We start from the raw sequence: 16,919 nt of genomic DNA, 5'->3' as shown, positions 1-16,919 counted from the left end.
AATATTAGGAGAGGGATTTTAATATTCATGCTATTTTCTCCCTGTCTGAGCCAAGACATTTTTATCCACCCTCAAAAACAGGTGGTGGGAACAAACCGTGAACCATTTTTATTCCGTGCATTCCCCAGGCTGTTGCAGGGCAGCACAAAGCTCAGCAGTGGGTAGGGCTTAGCATTTTGCCTGGTAATTTTATGCTAGCCTGTGAAAGAGAGAACATGTTCCTTCAAACTCCAGCTTTGGGTTTTTTTACGAGATAATGTGAATAGTTTTGTTGCTCCCACCTAGGCAGGATGACTTCTAACCCAATGCCGTGCCTTTTAGTCAGACACAGGAAGAAAAGCTCCATGGTGTCGGAGGGTTTATGCCCTACGGATGGAAAGGAGTCCTCTCAGGGGCAGCCACGTGTTTTTATGCTTTCGTGGGATTTGACTGTATTGCTACTACAGGTAAGGGCGAAGATGTCTTCACTCTGGTTATGAACCTGGTTGCTGGTAGATTGGCTTTCAGTACAGCACAGGTAATGAGTAATTCAGGGCAATGCATTCATCATTCTTCTGAACCTCAGCCCAAAATATATTTTTGTCTCCTAATAGTCAAAGTGCTGAGTGCATCCAGGTCCTGGGGTGCCTGAGTGTTGACTTCTAGCTGCCGTGGCAGGCAGCTAGACTGTATAACCCACAAAACGAGCTTTCTCCCTTCTTCGCCTGCAGGGCCCAGGCTCATGGATGGTCACTGACGACACTTACCAGGTCAGACTCTACAGAAAACACATCCAGCTTTACCAGTTAGGCACACAGGGAAGGCCCAGGTTCAGATGCCTTGTATGACTGGTGAAGTTTGAACCTCTAGCTCCAGATGATGCTTTAATTGACAGGTTATTCTGCAGTAGGGTTCTTCAGTGCCTTCAGCTGAAGAAGCTCCACTGGCTTGGAGTATTTAAAGAACCAGAGAAAATGAGCCTCTGGGGAGTCATTTGCAGCCTGAAGCCGTACCTCAAAATCAGGGGGAGTTTTTATCTCCAAAGGTTCAGAGATCCTCTGGAAGAGAAACCATTAGCATTTTCATATTTCCCCTGGCTAAGAAGAATCTCAGTTCCCTGGAGAAAGGAAGGATTATCCTTAATTTCACATTTGGCAAGAATTGAATTGCTTCAGAGCTGAAGCAGAGGAGGGGGAGATCATCACAAAGACAAATAAAGCAGTACTGCTTCTTGTTCCAAGGAGTTTGAGGAGTGCTTGCTCTGTTAGTCCAGCCAGCCCTAGGGCCTCTCCTTGGAGAAGAAACACATTCATCTGCCTTTGACTTAGGTGCATGGGTCTCTGCTTATTGGTTCATCCTCCTGAAATGCCAAACCTCAGGGAGCTCTTGCTTTCAAAGAGCTGCTTTGTAGGACAGGGAAAGCTCAAAGCTGTTTCTTAAGCAGTGCCTGAATTCGGAGGATTTTTTTTTTAATCATTTGTCCCAACTTGGTTGTAAAAAATTTTCCATAAAAACTAGAGTGAGTCCTTTTTTAAGAAGGATTTTCAAAGATCTTTGTGATTTCCAGGTGCTGACAAATGTTTGTCAGGAGTGACAGGAGCAGCAGGAGTGGGAGTGATCAGGCTGTGGTATGCCACGTGGACGAGGCAGGCCATCAGCAGCATCACGGTTGAACAGTGCCTCACTGCCTGTGAAGCCTTTGAAAGCCCCAGCCAGCATGCCGTAGGTTGGGATAAAGTTCTTGCTCATCATTTAGCTGATATCTCAATTTCTTTCTTCTAGGTGAAGAGGTGAAAAACCCTCAGAAGGCCATTCCTATTGGCATTGTGGCATCTCTGCTCATCTGCTTCGTGGCTTATTTTGGCGTGTCAGCTGCCCTGACGCTCATGATGCCTTACTACCAGCTGGATACCAATAGCCCTTTACCCAATGCCTTTAAATATGTGCGTTGGGATGGAGCCAATTATGCAGTGGCTGTCGGTTCCTTGTGCGCGCTTTCTACAAGGTGAGACACTGCTCTTCCTTTGTGCATCTCACAAGGCAAACATGTACCTACCGCTTCTTTAAAAAATACTGCATGTCAGGTCTTTGGCTTCACTGTGTTCCCTTGGGTCAAGGGAGCCGAGACTAGGGATGAAATTCAGAGCTATTGACTTCAAAAAGACCAGGATTTTGCCCTGTGATAGATTTCAGAGATGCACATGACTGGTATCACTTCAGGAAGTCCCATCCTAGCAGCAGACCCAGCAGGTGCATCTCTGGAACATAAATCTGGATTGAGTGACTAAGACATGGGGACAACTCCACAGTACAAGCACAATTTTCCTGCAAGACAACCTGGTCTACTGGGTGGAGAGCAGACTTGTGTCCGGTAGTGCAGGGGGCATCTTCTGGAGTGTATGGGGCCTGCCGTATCCGTAGCTGCCTGCAGGACAGCTCTCTGGGTGGGAGGCAGGAGGCAGAATGTCATCCTCTGCACTCTGGAGTCCTGTTGTTTCAGATCAGCTTAGACTTATTAAATTAGGTGAGCAGCTCGTAGGGGCTCATAGAATGTACGGCTCTTTTGCCACCTGAAAGTCAAGCTCTTTTCATGCCCACGGCGGAGTTTAGATATCCAGAATCTTAGAGCTGTACCTCAGTTGCCAGCTATGAGTGACATGGGTGTGCAGAGAGAGCCTTTGAAGGAGAAGCTGAAGTGAACAAAAGCCACCTGTTCTGTGTTCGTGCTGCCATAAACTTCCTTTTGCTTGTGTGTCTGTGCTCAGCAGGAGGTGATATAAGTACATTATTTCCCCTTTCTGTGTCCTTAGTCTCCTTGGCTCCATGTTTCCGATGCCTCGAATAATTTATGCTATGGCAGAAGATGGACTTCTTTTTAAATTTTTGGCTAAAGTCAATGAAAAGCGAAAAACTCCAATAATTGCAACAGTGACATCAGGAGCCGTTGCAGGTAAGATCCAAAGACTTATACAAATGCATGGAAAGGATACATCCTAGGGCATTGTGTGCTCATCCTAGGGACATTTAAGTCTGCCTGACTCTAGCCCGCTTATTAATTGGATGTATTGCACAGCATGACATCTCAGAGGGTGCCGTGGGTTTCGAAGCCATGCCCTGGAGGGGCCGGGTGAGCATGAATAGCTCACTGTGTGCCTGTCCCTCTTTCTCAGAGCTTGCTGCTGTCATCCTGCCTCATGCCAAGAATTACCTTCATCTGCTCCCTGGGTGCTTTGCTGGTCTTAAAAATAATTAACCCCCTGCAAGGCGGCAGCCAGCAGTGCCCCAGCATCCTTGTGGCTGTTTGGCCTGTCTTGGCTGAAGACACCACACTGCCTGTGGGTAGCTGCTTGGCAGAAGATGCCAGAGCAGCCGGAGACAGGCAGATGGTCCCTGTGGCAGTGGCGTTTGTTAATCAGTTAGTCACAGCTGGCAGCTGTGATGTTCTCCCTTTCCCTCTCCTGGCTCCCAGGAATATGGGAATTAAGCCTCCCACGTGGCAAGGATGAGCGGCTTACCCTCCTCTTGCAGCCACTCCCATCTTCATGATGCCTAGCAAGAGGAGGGGCTGGCTGCTTCCTCTTTACCTTCTGCTGCAAATGCAGGACGAGCCTTCAGTACAAGAACGTGTCACCTTTGGTGGGGAGTTGCTGCCGCGCCGCTGCCATGGGCGCTGAGCTCCTGTGAAAGGGCTTAGCTACTGTCACTGGGGCTCGCTGAGCCTTCTCACAGCTGCTTCTCTCACATCTTCCTCTTTGGGTGTCATTGGGTCCAGACCCGTGGGAAAAGAGCCAGATAAAGTAAAAAAATGTCCTTTGCAGTCCCTGCAGGTCTCCTCAGAGTGGCCTGGGACCAACACACACATGAAAACTGCAGGGACAGCACTTGCCAGCTGAGCTTGAAGGTTGGGTTAGTTGTTGGGCTCCAGGTGGTGTGTTGAGGGCAGGCTGAGCCAGGTTCAGCTCTGAAATCCCTGCACTGTCGTATGACTGGTGGCATCACCTGAATGTCTAGGGTGTCTGTCCTTCGCTTAGCTGCTTCTCCTTCTGGAGGCCTTTATACAAAGTTCTGTACAGCCAGCGGTTGTACACACTGGTTGATCCTGGTGAAGGAAACCCCTGTGACGAGGCGTGCTACCTCAAGATGCCCTCCTTGAGGCCTGGTCCCATTGTGTGCTCCCAGCACCACAGGAGCGAGGTGCTGCCTGTCCTCTGTTCGTAGCTACTTCCAGGAGATAGTTGTGGCTTTAAGGGTGCTGCAGCTGTGCTGGGGGACTGACAGCGAGGCTGTGGCGTAAACGTCTGCTCATTGCTGGTAGTCGGGGCAACAACGTACCTATATGAGACAAACAGACTGGCATTTACTGTAGTAAATGGCTCCTCAGGTTCCAGCTAGTGAGGCTGTGCTGGGGCAGCCTGCGAGGTTTGGGGTATTGGTACGCCAAGTCCTGCCTCTTCACATCTTGGGACAGCTCGAGCTCCCCTGCCAACTCCTGAGCAACAGTCACATGAGCTACATTGTTGTTAACGCTCCTGAGATGCGTGTGTTCTGCCATGTTACTGACTTTTCCCCCTCTCACCTTCGTTTCCTCCTACAGCTGTTATGGCCTTTCTCTTCGACCTGAAAGATCTTGTGGATCTCATGTCCATCGGGACCCTCCTGGCTTACTCCTTGGTGGCAGCCTGCGTGTTGGTACTGAGGTATGGATGTAGAAACTGCCCCTCTTGTACCACATGGACCAAAATCCACGCAGCAATCAGATGCCCTCGTAGTTTCCATAGACCCAGTAAACCCATGAACGTTGCCAGTTACAAGCATGCAAAGAACTTGATTCTTCAAGCTTATGGGGGATTGTGCTAGTTGGAAAGGGGTTCCTCTGAGCTTGGTTAACCCTTGCTCCATGTCACTCCCGCTGTGGTCAACCCTCAGTGCCCTGGGAAATATGCCAGTGGGTGGGGATGAGAGATGAGTGGACCTGACTGCCTGCGTCATCATTGCTGTTGTTCCCATTGGGGATACAGTTTCAGGTTGTCTTACTTCTGAAAGGGACTTCAAGATAAAGTTTAGTAGCAGCAAAAAAGCTGAGCATGTATTTGCAAGATTGGTGTCTTAGTGCGTGTTTTTTTAGAAGTGCTGAGCTCCCATAGCTTCCCTAACCTAAGCTGAAAACTGAGTATCTTCATTGCTTGGCACCTCACAGACAACAGCACTCTACCCATGAGAACAGTACTTTGAAGATCATGTTACTGAAAAATACCTTTATGCGTTCAGTGACTTATTCAGAGTCAGGTGGAGGTTTTTTACAAGCTTACAGCAAATGCACTGAACTAAGAACTGTCTTCCAGCAAGTGAAGGGCCAATGCAGATCACTGTGCTTTTGCTGTCTACCCTGCCCCTTGAAAATCCATGCTGATTTTCCTTGCCTTCTTACTTATCCTCTGATTTCCCAGTCTGTTCTTCCTCTTAGATCTGGAAATGGCTTTTCCATTTGTTTTTGCAAGCTGCTGTATCTATTGTGTGGCATTTTCCCTATCATAGATTGGCAGAGCGGGCAGCCTGTCTCTCAGCGGTGCAAGCAGCTGATTTGGCTGGCTAATGAAGTAGCAGCTGAATTGTTTCCAAAGCTGTAAGGTCCTGCCACTAATACCCTGCTGTGGCTGGACCTGAGGATTTCACTGCATTTCCCATTTGGCAGTGTTTCGCAAATGCCCTCTTTGCAAACACATCCCCACAGGAACGATTTTAAGGTGTCTTTTAAAATAACCCTTTCCTTTAGGCTGGTGGCTGAGTCACAGACAAAAACTTCTTGTGAAAGAGACTTGAGGCTGGAAGATGTTTCTTCTTTATGGATCCACCTGGGGCTATGTCAGGGCCCTGTTGAATGAGGTGCTGTCCACACACACCCACCAAAACAATGACGTTCTTTGTTCACCTTTTCCCTGTGTGGCAGCAGACCAGCTAGCAGAAGAGACTGGGATGGAGGAGGACGGGGCACTGGGAATGTGTGCTGAGCTGATAGCTTAGCCATGTCCGTGCCAAGAAGCTAGAGCTGAACTGCCACAGATAACCCAACGGCAGGGTTATGCCCAGCTGTCTGTCCCTCTGCTGCTTCTTTCTCCAGTCCTTACTGTCACCCGGTCATGTTTTGGTAACGCAGACGATAGGGTTTGTGAAAAAGAGCACTGTCCAGTTTAAAACACCGACATTACAACCAAGCTGTCGGTGATAATAGCTGACCGTGTTTGCCTACATCATGACAACATTATTCCTCGAATTTCCCTCTGAAACAAGAGGGTGTAGATGTTACGTGGGCCTGTTCTGGCACTATAGTGATCAGGGACACAGCCATGACTGTCTGTGTGGCTTTTAAATGAACAGTGGGTACCCTGTGCCAAACCAATATGCTCTTCGTTTCATTTCCCTTTTCCTAGGTATCAGCCAGAGCAGCCTAATTTGGCATATCAGATGGCTAGGACAACAGAGGAGACGGATAACAACGAGTCTGTGAGCACCAGTGAGTCACAGGCAGGATTTCTTCCAGAGGAAGAGGAAAAGTGTTCCCTCAAAGCCATATTATGTCCACCAAATTCAGACCCTTCCAAATTCTCGGGCTCGGTGGTGAACATCTCAACATTCATCATTGGTAAGCGTGGGACAGCGAGCCAGCTGGTAGGTCCTTGTACTCACCGTGGTGGGAGAGCTCACCTCCTTTGGTGAGCTTGTGTAACGGCCAAAATAACTGAAGATCTACAGGTCGAATTTATGGCTTGAAAAAAAAATCCACAGAAGGGGGATGTGGGTATATAGGGGGAAGGGCTCATCTCTTACAGTTAACTTATCCATGTGTTGCTGTTTCGTTTGCTGAGCTTTCAGATACTGCTTTACCTGCTTGTGGTTTTGGGTTTTTTTTTGTCCTGTTCCTAAAAAAATCAGTAAGCTTTGATGTCTGTTCACAGGTTTCCTTATTGTGGGTAGCTGTATCTTGACTGCCCTTGAGCCAAGCATTCTGATAAAGGCTGTATGGATTATCGCTTTTGTCCTTGTTCTCCTTGTCAGCTTCATTATATGGAAACAGCCCGAAAGCAAAACCAAGCTCTCCTTTAAGGTGAGTGTCCTGGGAGGTGGCTGGAGGTGAAAGTGCTTGTTGGACTGTATCAGGAGGGGACACCTGGCCAAACGGACGTGCAGAGAATATAGGCATGATGTGAACTTTTCCGTGCAGGGCTGCCAACAGAGCTGATGGTTTGAGCTCTCCAGCTAGCGTGGCTGTACTCTGCGCTCGTTGCATAAAGGGGTGTCCTACAGAGCCACGCTCAGCCTCTGGGTGCGGTTTCCTCTTGGGGTCTGACCTCAAATGTCAGTGTAGGTGCTTTGCTGCAAAGTGCAGCGTGGCAGAAGCATTGTGGCCAGCCTGCTGCCCAGCAGCACCCCGTGGGCAGGAGCAGGATTGGCACAGGAAGGGGGGCTGAAGGAGTTAGCTGAGACATCGGCGGAGGCGATCGGGAGGGGAAGCCATGTGCTCGGATCAGCAACAGTAGATAACTTGGAAAGAAATGTAAATGGTGCTGGAGTCCAGGCAGAACCTGGTGCAGAGATGTGGCCGGAAGAGTAGGACAGTGCTTTTGAAAGCAGAATGTTACAGGATATGGAAGAGACAAAGACCAAAGGAAAAGGAGATGGTTTTGACGGACCGCATCAGATCACGGATACAGAAGGAGAGGGAACCCAAGAAGCAAGCTTGTGTGGGAGGATCAAAGGGGTACTTGCTAAAAGGCTCTAAGGAAGTGCACTTTCACATCCTACTTAGTCCCAGTGGAAACTAGGGGATGACCGTTCCCTCTTTAACAGCCTCAGGTATGAGTAACTGTCACTTTCCTGCTCTGTCCAAGCACACCATCCTTTTTGTATTAAAGAAACACTGTGATGGTTGGGTTCTCTTCCCCCAGTACAGTCCTGCAAGTCATGTTTTATCGTATTGATTTCAGGCTATTTCCCCAATTTATTAGATTAGTTTGGGATTTTAATCCCATCCTCCAAACTGCTGTTATTTTGACTGCTTTTCAATTATGGTTTTTCAGTAAATTCTCTGATTTTAATAATTTGATCCAACCAGAGTTGCCCAAGGTAGTGTTTACAGCTCATTTTGGGGTTATGGTCCCAGAACTGGAAATGGAAATGTCCAGGAGCAGAAAACTTAGCAATTGTCATCTAGACTGTATTTTCTGAACTTCCTTCAGAGGATATCTCTTTGCCTTACAGTCAGGATACTTTACCTCCTTTTTTTCTCCTCAGCCACTACCCTGTCCAAGAAAAAAATTAGACCTGCCACTGCTAAAGCTGTAGTAGCTGTTTCTTATCCCCTTGTTGTCCTTTAGACACTTACAACCTGACTATCGAGTGATTTTTCTCCAAAGCCTATCTGGGAATCCAAGGCTGACTGGTTGGTTCCCCAGTTGGTTTCCTGTATTTCTTTTTAATAGGTAATTTGTCTCCCTTCTCCGGTCTTCAGAGACCTTACCAGTCTACCAAGAGCTCTGATATGCTTCTTAGTAGTTCAGAGATCACTTCTGCAATCTCTGGGTACATAACTCACCTGCCTAGGGAGATTTCATTTGTCACCTGCTGGCTTGACAAAGCCTAATTTAGAAAAACATTATTCTTCCGTTTTCTAATTTGTGTGCCCATCTCCTTTCTCTAATGATGTGAACAGCTGCTCACCATAATTTATTTTTTTTTTTGTGAAGCTTAAATCAAGAAAGGCCTACGACATTTTTCTTTTTGTAAATCTCCATTTTCCTTAGGGAGTGAATTCCATTTTCCTCTTAGTTTCAGCATATTAACAAACCTTTCTATTGTTATAATTTGTTCTTTCTGATTTCGTGTTTACGTGCCTGTGCTATCTTTTTATATTCTGATTTTTGCATTTTGGCTTTACAGTCTCATTCTTCTTTGATTCTCAGATCACAAAGGTGTGTTTAGTACAGCTGCTCTTGTCTCTTGCAATATTTTCTGGTTTTCTTCTGCTCTGGGATAATCTCATTTGTATTGCTTAGTTACCCTGGTGCCTTCTGGATGAAGTTCCTCAGATCCTTCCTCTGACATTCCTCTTACCTTCTTCTGTTCTTCAGTAGGTGCCTGTCATAATGCAGTCCTTGGTTTTCCTCTTCTCTCCTTCTCCTCACAAATATTTATGATTGCCACTAAAATTTGCCTATTGCTTCCTTCCAGACCGTAGAACAAGGGCAACCATTCTTCAAACAGGTGAACAGCATTGTTCACATCCCTCTGCCACTGTGGACTGATGCTTCCATTTTGGTCTAACCTTGCCTTCTCTCAGATTTGGCAGCTGAAGAGTTGGTAACAGCCATCACTTCCTATTTACAAGGGATGCTGTGTTCTTGTTTGCCACTGGTCATCCCTATGGATGTAATGTACCCCTGTTTCTTTTTCAGGTACCTCTTTTGCCCCTTCTTCCTGTCGTGAGTATTTTTGTGAATGTTTACCTCATGATGCAGCTAGACATAGGCACGTGGATCCGGTTTGCAGTCTGGATGCTCATAGGTGAGTTAGAGAGAGTAAAAACTGCTGTATTTAAAGCTGCTAGATTTTTTTAACCATAAATTTACTGTAGCATTCCAGGGAGGAATTCTGCACTCTCATCATCCTTGGGCAACCTTGGTGATTTAACTGAAGCCATTTAGGCAGTGTGTCTCAAGCCTTGTTTTGAATTCAAGTGTCTTGAAGCCTTTGCGAGGACAAAACAACAACTCATGAACCATTTTATTGGTCTTGTTGCCAACAAGAAACCATTGGAGCGTTGCTTGTTGGCTGGCCTTGAACTGCAGTCTGGGTGGTGGGGCTTGTGCTTCTGGAGCTGAAGAAGCTGAGCTGTATCCCAGGATGCTCCCCATAGCCATGCAGAGAAGGCTGAATTGCCTGAAATGCCCAGGGAATTTATGATAAAAACAATGAATGTGTAAAATTGGCATCAGGTACAGATGTATTTTACTGGGATGGATGCTGTAGGCACAGAAATAGAGAGAAAGCTCTGAGCAATATGGACTTGCTGAAAAGCACGAGAGTTTTTTCTGATCGGGCCTCCGTTTGGGGCTGAGACAGATTGTCTTTTAAAGGCTGGTGCCTGTGTTAATGCCTTTTCCTTCTAAGGCAGGCGGTGGCTGTTTGCTAGCGGCTAGCCATCGGGATGGCTGGATTTACGCTGGTGTAACGTGTTGGCGGGTGCAAGTAGTGGTTTCTGTTTCCTTCCAGAGCTAACGGTGCCCTCTTCCCTTGGCTCCGCAGGCTTTATCATCTACTTTACCTATGGAATATGGCACAGCGTGGAAGCTACCTATGCGGCCTCAGCAGATGCGGAGAGAAACATGGATGCTGGCTCGGACAGCTGTAAATGACTGCATGTTTGGCTTGTGGGCAACTGGGGAATGGCTGCGCTGAAGGAAGCTTTGTGGCGGGGATCCTGAACCAGGCTACATCTGGTTAATCAGTAATGCAGGAATGAGGAAGCGTGATGCAGGACTCCCCAGCCCTGTTGCTGCAGCTTGCGGTTTGCTTAGTAGCACAGTTAAAAGGGATCACAAGGAAAAAAAAGCCACACCTCTGGTGTACTCCTGGTGACACTGTCAGCTAATCCGGGGCTATGCGCTTCCCTTCCTCCCTCTCCTGCTGTGTTTTTTTTCCAGTGTGTAGAAAGAAAACTGCTTCTGTGTGCCAGTTAACCTTAAATGCTGCTATGAAACCAGGCCTCACAAAGGTCTTTCAGTAGCCCCAGGAATTACCTCCCACGGATGCTCTACCTGATTATACACGGAGCAGATTTTGCAGTGCTACTGTCGGGTTTAGACCAGATCCGTCCTTCACCCAATGTGAGCTGTACCCCACGTGTACGCACAAAAAAAGGCTCTCGCCAAACACTGGCTTTCACCTGGTTAAGAAAGCACCTGCAAGACTCGCATTCTTTACAGTATCAGGTCTCATAGCTTTTGTCGTATTTAACTTTTTGTTTTGAATTACGTACTCATAGGCTTTAAAGCGCACCGCTGCTGTGAAATGTCGGGAGGGTTTGTGGTCGCTGCTTGTCGGGTGAATGGTTGTTTGCCAGCGCGCAGGTAACGGCAGCAGATGCTTCTGCTGTGTATATGCTCAGCAGAGGGATTGCCAGGCTTAGTCACAAAACCGTGTGGTGCGAGTACTAGAATGGCTTGAAAAGAACGGGTGTCTCCAAAGAGCTGTCTTGCCTCTTCGCCTCAGAAGTCGCCGGTGGGGTGGCTGCAGTGGTGGGGTGGCGAGCAGGAGTGAGCCCAGCTCTGGCAGCGAGCGGGACCCTGTTTTCCTCTCCTCGCATCAGTTTTGTGTGCCAGCCATGTGGTGTTAGCAAAGGGCTTGGCCGTGAGACTTCGCTTTGGCATCGGCTGGTGGAGCACGTTTCTGCCCTGGAAGGGGAAGCGCGAGAGAATCCTCAGGGGCCTGAACTTCATCCCTGAGCAGTGCCTGGTGCCTGCCCCCTGCCCCCTGCCCCGGGGAGGGCTGTGGAGGTGTGATGGGGCTCCTCGGTTGCAGCAGAGTGTGCAGCCCAGAAAACACCACTAAGCTGTAGGCTCTGACTTGCTGAGTTTTCCCTGTGGGGCTGGAGATCATCTCCGGAGCCTGGCTGTTGTGAAAGGTGGGAAATTTGGACTTGAGACCAGGGTCTGTGTTTAGTTGGCAATGCCTTGGTTTTGCTGCAAGATGGAAGTTGTTCTTCATTCTCTCTAATAGCTTTTCCCAGCCAAATTCACTACCCTAGGCTTGTTGAAAGGCGCTTGTTAAAGCATCAGGAAGGTGGGCTGTGCCTGTGTAATGCCACTGATTTAAATTCACACTTCAGCTTGTACTGAAAAACAAATCATATAATCATGGAATGGTTTGGGTTGGAAGGGACCTTTGAAGATCATCTAGTCCAGCCTTCTTGCCACGGACAGGGACATCTTTCACTAGATCAGGTTGCTCAAAGCCCCATGCAGCCTGACCTCAAACACTTCCAGGGATGCAGCATCCCAGATAGATACTGCAGAAATCCCCTCTCCTGACCCGAGTGGATGCTTTCCTAGGTGTCCTCCACACTGTAGTGCTGCCTCTGAACACCAGACAAGCTGTGTGTCAGCATGGCTCTGGCTGATGAAAGGACAGGCTCCTGCCCCCGTCGTTCAGTTGGGGAACTGAAGAACTTGACCAGGGGTCTGGCATCTGGTGCAGCACAAAGGGGAGCTAGACACTCTCCTGGATTACGTGGCTGGACTGTGGAACATCTCTCACAGGTTTCCAGGAAAGACTTCATAGCCTTTCTGCCCACTGAAAGAGTTTTAATCTTGGTTTTCTTCTATGCGCTGGGAGGCTTTTCTTGCCAGGATTGGAATTGGAGGAAGTGAAAGCAATGCGTTTACTGCCTCCCAGGTGCATTTTGAGGGCAGTTCCCCCATAAAACGAAGGTAGGGTCTGTGCCAGTTGCTGGGTCTTGACCATCTGCCAGGCTTCTGCTCCTTGAGCATAAACAAATTCTTACTCGAGCAGGGAGAGAAGGATATAGAAATTGAAAGCCACTAGCATGAGGTTTATTTTGTTTAAATGCAGGCAAAGTTGCCACACTCCACAGACTCCCAAAAAGCACTGAAGATGTGGCGGGAGGGTAAGAAGATGAAAACTCAGAGGGGACCAAAGTTTCCTGTTGTACCAAAAATTTAAGGATGTTTTTCCCTACATTGGGTACCAGCTTCTGAACAATTAAGACATTCAGCAATGACCATTGGGGGATGAATTCTGACTGGAAGTGTGTTTCCAAAGAAAATTATTTTAAAATATGCAGATTTCTTGCTGTATGTAATTTTTAGGGGTTTTTTATAAATGTTAACTTATTTTTGTGGACTACTTAGGGATCTGTTCTGGTATTTATATTCCATAACTTTGTTTCAGCTTTTGTGGCATGTAATAGCAGCATGTAGAAGAAGGGGAAGTCCTGATGGCGGTCATTTTTCTTCAAGTTGCCTTTTGTCTGAGAACATTCATAGGAAGACCTTTCTGTGTCACCAGGTTTCATATTTAAATGTGCCAGCCCCAGAGCCACCTACTGCAAATTTGCTAGTGGAGGTGAGGATCCTTAGCCCCATCTCCTACTCCTGTCATGACTCCTTCCACCCATCAGTTCCCTGGTGGCAGGTGCTGCCGTCTCTTGCTCTTTGTTGCTACTTACCAGATGCAAAAAGGCGGAGGGAGCCCGCAGCCCTGCACAGTGACAGAGAAGTGTAGGTGACTGTCTGGGTGTCACAGGGGCCGGGGTGCGCTGCAGGCAAAGCGCTGCTGGTTTGGAGCCATTTATGCGTGGTCGCAGCAGGGAAGAGGGGGCTGCAGGGGACCACGCCGGTGAAAACCCTGCTGGCGCAGACGCCACGCGTGGCTGTTTGTCATCAGGGTGTTAGAAGGGTGAAGTTTTAGCTGGCAGTGCTCGCTGTGGGCACTCTCAGCCTTGGTCCATCCCAGATGAAAACCAGCTCCTGTTTGTAGTGTACAGAGGGTGACTGTCGCTGCCCCCATCCCTGCCAACTCGGAGAGCAGAAAGCAGTGTGGTAGGGTATTAACGTTTATACTTGTGAAACTTGTTTCTGTAGTGATTGCCTTTTACGTATTAAGAAATCCTATTGGAATTCATTAAGTGACACACACACACACACCCTGAAAGCCATGTACAAGTCAGCATTGCTGTCATCTGCCCAAACGAATGAAGGGTGACACGCAGGTCCAGCAGGCTTGAGGAGCTTGCTTTGAAGCAGAGGAGCAGGAGTGGTGCTGGTTTTCATGCAGCAGGCTCCCCTGCAGTCCCTCCCTCACATGCTTGTCAGCACCCTCCCCTTTCAAGGGAAGCCTCTTCCCTCTGGCAGAGAAACCATCTCTTTTCTAAACCCTTGAATAACCTTGCAACATCTGCTGGGCCCGCCTTTATGGGCAGGTCTTTATGGGTATTTCTTCCTTCCTTTTACCAAAAATTGCACTTTTTCAAGGCTAAATCTATACATACGCAGTGAACCAATGCTTGCTCCTCACAGCCGCCTCCCCTTTCCCTGGGGCCATCAGCCTGACTGGGGATGCTGGCGTGCCTGCATCCAAAAGCAAGCTGAAGGCAAAGCTGCTTCACCGGTGCCATCGGTTGCTCTGCCTGCTGCTGCTTTGCCTCATGGTTTATCATTCATTTCCCACCCCAGCAGCGATGCCTCCCCCATAAACCCCGCCGGGCTGCCTTATGCTCTGCATTACAGTTGCAAGTGGGGTCTTGTGGGGTGGCTGACAGCCAACTGGAAACCAGATGATCCTGGAACATCTCTGCTAGCAAGAGCCAGACCTCGACTTTTCTCAGGGTATTTGCTCCTGGCTCACGCTCCCAGGCGCGAGGTCTATCTAAGACCTGGCGGGCTCCAGCCAGTGAGAGGCACCTTCTCCTCGTGATGCTGTGTGGGACAGTGTTTTGGCAGAGTGACTCGTGGTTTTGGGACAACAGTGGAAGGAAAGGGTTCCCTTGCAGGACGTTGTCGCTTCCAGCTGCACGGGGTGCAAGGAGCAGGAGGAGCCGCTGGCAGCCCGGAGGCGGTGTGCTAGCAAACCTAGTGCAAGTTTGGGCCATGTCAGTAAAGGCTTTTTTACTGACCGAAGCCATGGAAGAGTCTGTATCTTTATATTTCTTAAGTATTACGCAAAATGTAAATACCTTTTGGTTGTCTGTTTGATGGTCTGTTTTCCTGATGATTTCTCAGAAATTTCTTACAGGTGTGATAAATAATTTTAATGCTGGTTCTGCAAACAAATTTATTTTTTATCTTTTTTATCTTTGTTTTGGTTTCATTTTTTTTGTGGGTTTTTTTTTTTTACCGTGTTCATGTAGAAATTAAAGCCTTAAGTTTTAAAATGTGAATCTTGCCCCCAGAGCACTGCGCAGGTGTGTGGCTACTTTTTATCTTGGCGACACTGTTAATACTTCTCCCCTGAACGATGATGCTTTTGGAATTTGGAAATTCACTTGTAATTGTGTGGTACAGCGTTAAGACATATTTCTCGATATCCAAATAAATGATGCCTATTGTTTGCCCTTATTTGCAGGCTTGCCTCTGTTTTCTGGCTTGTTACGATGTCTGCTGCCTGTCCCAGTCTCCGCAGGAGAGCGCTTGCTCTGGGAGCTGCTTGTGTTAACTCTGCCCCCATCTTTTGGGTTTGCTGAGACAGGTGGGACAATACGCAGTCGGGGAATTTGCCACAGGCTGGGGTCTGTGCTTAGCATGGAGCAGCTTGTTGCTGCTGACACTGAGGTGAATCTTCCCCTGCCTTGTAGTACCAGTTCAGGTATTAAGTGGGATTTCACGAACCTGCAAAATTAGCCTAAAATTTACCCAGGTAATGTAAATTTTGCTGGCATTGCAAAATAGGGTTGTCTGGGGATATTGGGATTGCATAATGAATGAGGAGTTGTGCCGGTAGAGTTTTCTGGCATAAGGATTTGCAGGGCAACACTGAAACCACCAGGCAGGAGTAGTCTTGTTTGCCCCTTACCACTACCTGCATCATTTGCATCCTGCTTGTGCATCCTGTGATGAAGGAGGCAGCGGCCCCACAAACGCTGCTTTCCTTCTCTCAGTCCGTGTCCTCCCTACAGCTTCGTCTGTGCTATAAATGAGCCAGGAGCCTGGTGAAAAACCTTTCAGGAGGACGTGACCAGGCATGTTCCCAAGGTGGGACGTGCCCTTGCCCCTTTTTCAGTCTTTATGGCAAAGCCTGAGGAGCTCTGTGCTGTCAGTGGGAGGGCAGGGCGAGGGGAGGAGGTGTTGAAATGCAGCCGACCCACCCATGGGAGAGCACCTGTGTGTGCTGCTGTGCCCCAACCGCCAGCAGAAATGTTGCCCTCACCGCATGCTGAAGCATGTGACACCTTAAAAAAAACCACCATTGCAGACCACGATCCCTGGTCTCCCAGGAGCCCCAGCCATAGAGGAGGCACCCTTAGAAAAGGGATCCGTGGGATTTTTTTGATTGAATTTATAGCATGTGAACCACAGTCAGGTAACCCAGCCAACCAGCCCTGCTGCCAGGGGGCAAAGTGACTGCCTAGCTTCAGTCTTTTCCATAATGGGGTAACCCTTTCACGGAGGTTTGCTTTCTTTTCCATTTATTCCAGCGTCTGTGTGTACAGACGTACAGAAAACACTGCAGGACACGCTGGTTCATATGCATCAGCCCATGTGTGCACTGGCATATGTATTTATTATCAGGAATATATTACACTTATCTGTACATTGTAACTGAATTAATACAAACTCTTCCTGTAATCATTAGCCACATAGTAAATGGGACCTTAGAACTCCTGCTGCATGGGAAACTGTACAGAGGCTCCTCGGCGTGTCCATGGGACACAACCACCATCAGTGCAGAGACATAAAATACCTGATTTTGCACTTGGTAGTTTTTCCTTTTCTCCCCCCGCCCCTGCCACTACCACCAGCGTTTGCTGCCGTGGATCTGGTGAGTTAACCCGTCTGTGCTGGCAGCCACAGGAGATGCTGTCACAACAGGGCCAAAGCAGGACTTCCCCACAGAGGAATGCAGCTTGCCCCCAGCTCTCCCTGCCGCCTCTCCTGCCATCCCATGGCTGTGACCTGCTCCTGGTGCCAGTCTCTGGAGCCCCCTCAGAGCAGCTGTAGGCCGGTTTTACTGCCACTGCAGCCTTCAGTATTGAATAAAGATTAACCAAATCAAATAACTTTTTAAAGACTTAGGGGTGATAAAACCCTTTTCTACTTACTGCTGTGTTCCCTCTCCAGCCAAAGGCTACCCTACCCTGCCAAATGGCCATGGCACTCCAGCCCCCACAAAAGCAAAAGCTTACCCTTGCTGGCCTTTGAGCAGGGACAGCC

The 16,919-nt window shown here is 48.3% G+C and overlaps 1 protein-coding gene across 2 annotated transcripts in view; it reads left to right on the top strand.

Moving 5' to 3' along the window:
• SLC7A1 (solute carrier family 7 member 1) overlaps positions 1–15,107 on the top strand; it is a 46,837-nt gene extending 31,730 nt beyond the window's left edge. For both annotated transcript variants that reach the window (XM_055701796.1, XM_055701795.1), the window contains exons 5-12: positions 322–446; positions 1,762–1,984; positions 2,790–2,929; positions 4,574–4,676; positions 6,408–6,619; positions 6,933–7,081; positions 9,429–9,537; positions 10,279–15,107. In XM_055701796.1, the coding sequence (XP_055557771.1) occupies positions 322–446; positions 1,762–1,984; positions 2,790–2,929; positions 4,574–4,676; positions 6,408–6,619; positions 6,933–7,081; positions 9,429–9,537; positions 10,279–10,388 (1,171 nt within the window). In that variant the 3' untranslated portion in view covers positions 10,389–15,107. The remainder of the gene's footprint in view (positions 1–321; positions 447–1,761; positions 1,985–2,789; positions 2,930–4,573; positions 4,677–6,407; positions 6,620–6,932; positions 7,082–9,428; positions 9,538–10,278) is intronic.
• The last annotated feature ends 1,812 nt before the right edge of the window (positions 15,108–16,919 follow it).

Source organism: Falco cherrug, chromosome 2 (genome assembly GCF_023634085.1).
Source record: "Falco cherrug isolate bFalChe1 chromosome 2, bFalChe1.pri, whole genome shotgun sequence".
NCBI classification, from domain to species: Eukaryota; Metazoa; Chordata; class Aves; order Falconiformes; family Falconidae; genus Falco; species Falco cherrug.
The sequence above is the reverse complement of the archived record's forward strand: the minus strand, read 5'-3'. Positions and strand labels throughout refer to the sequence as shown.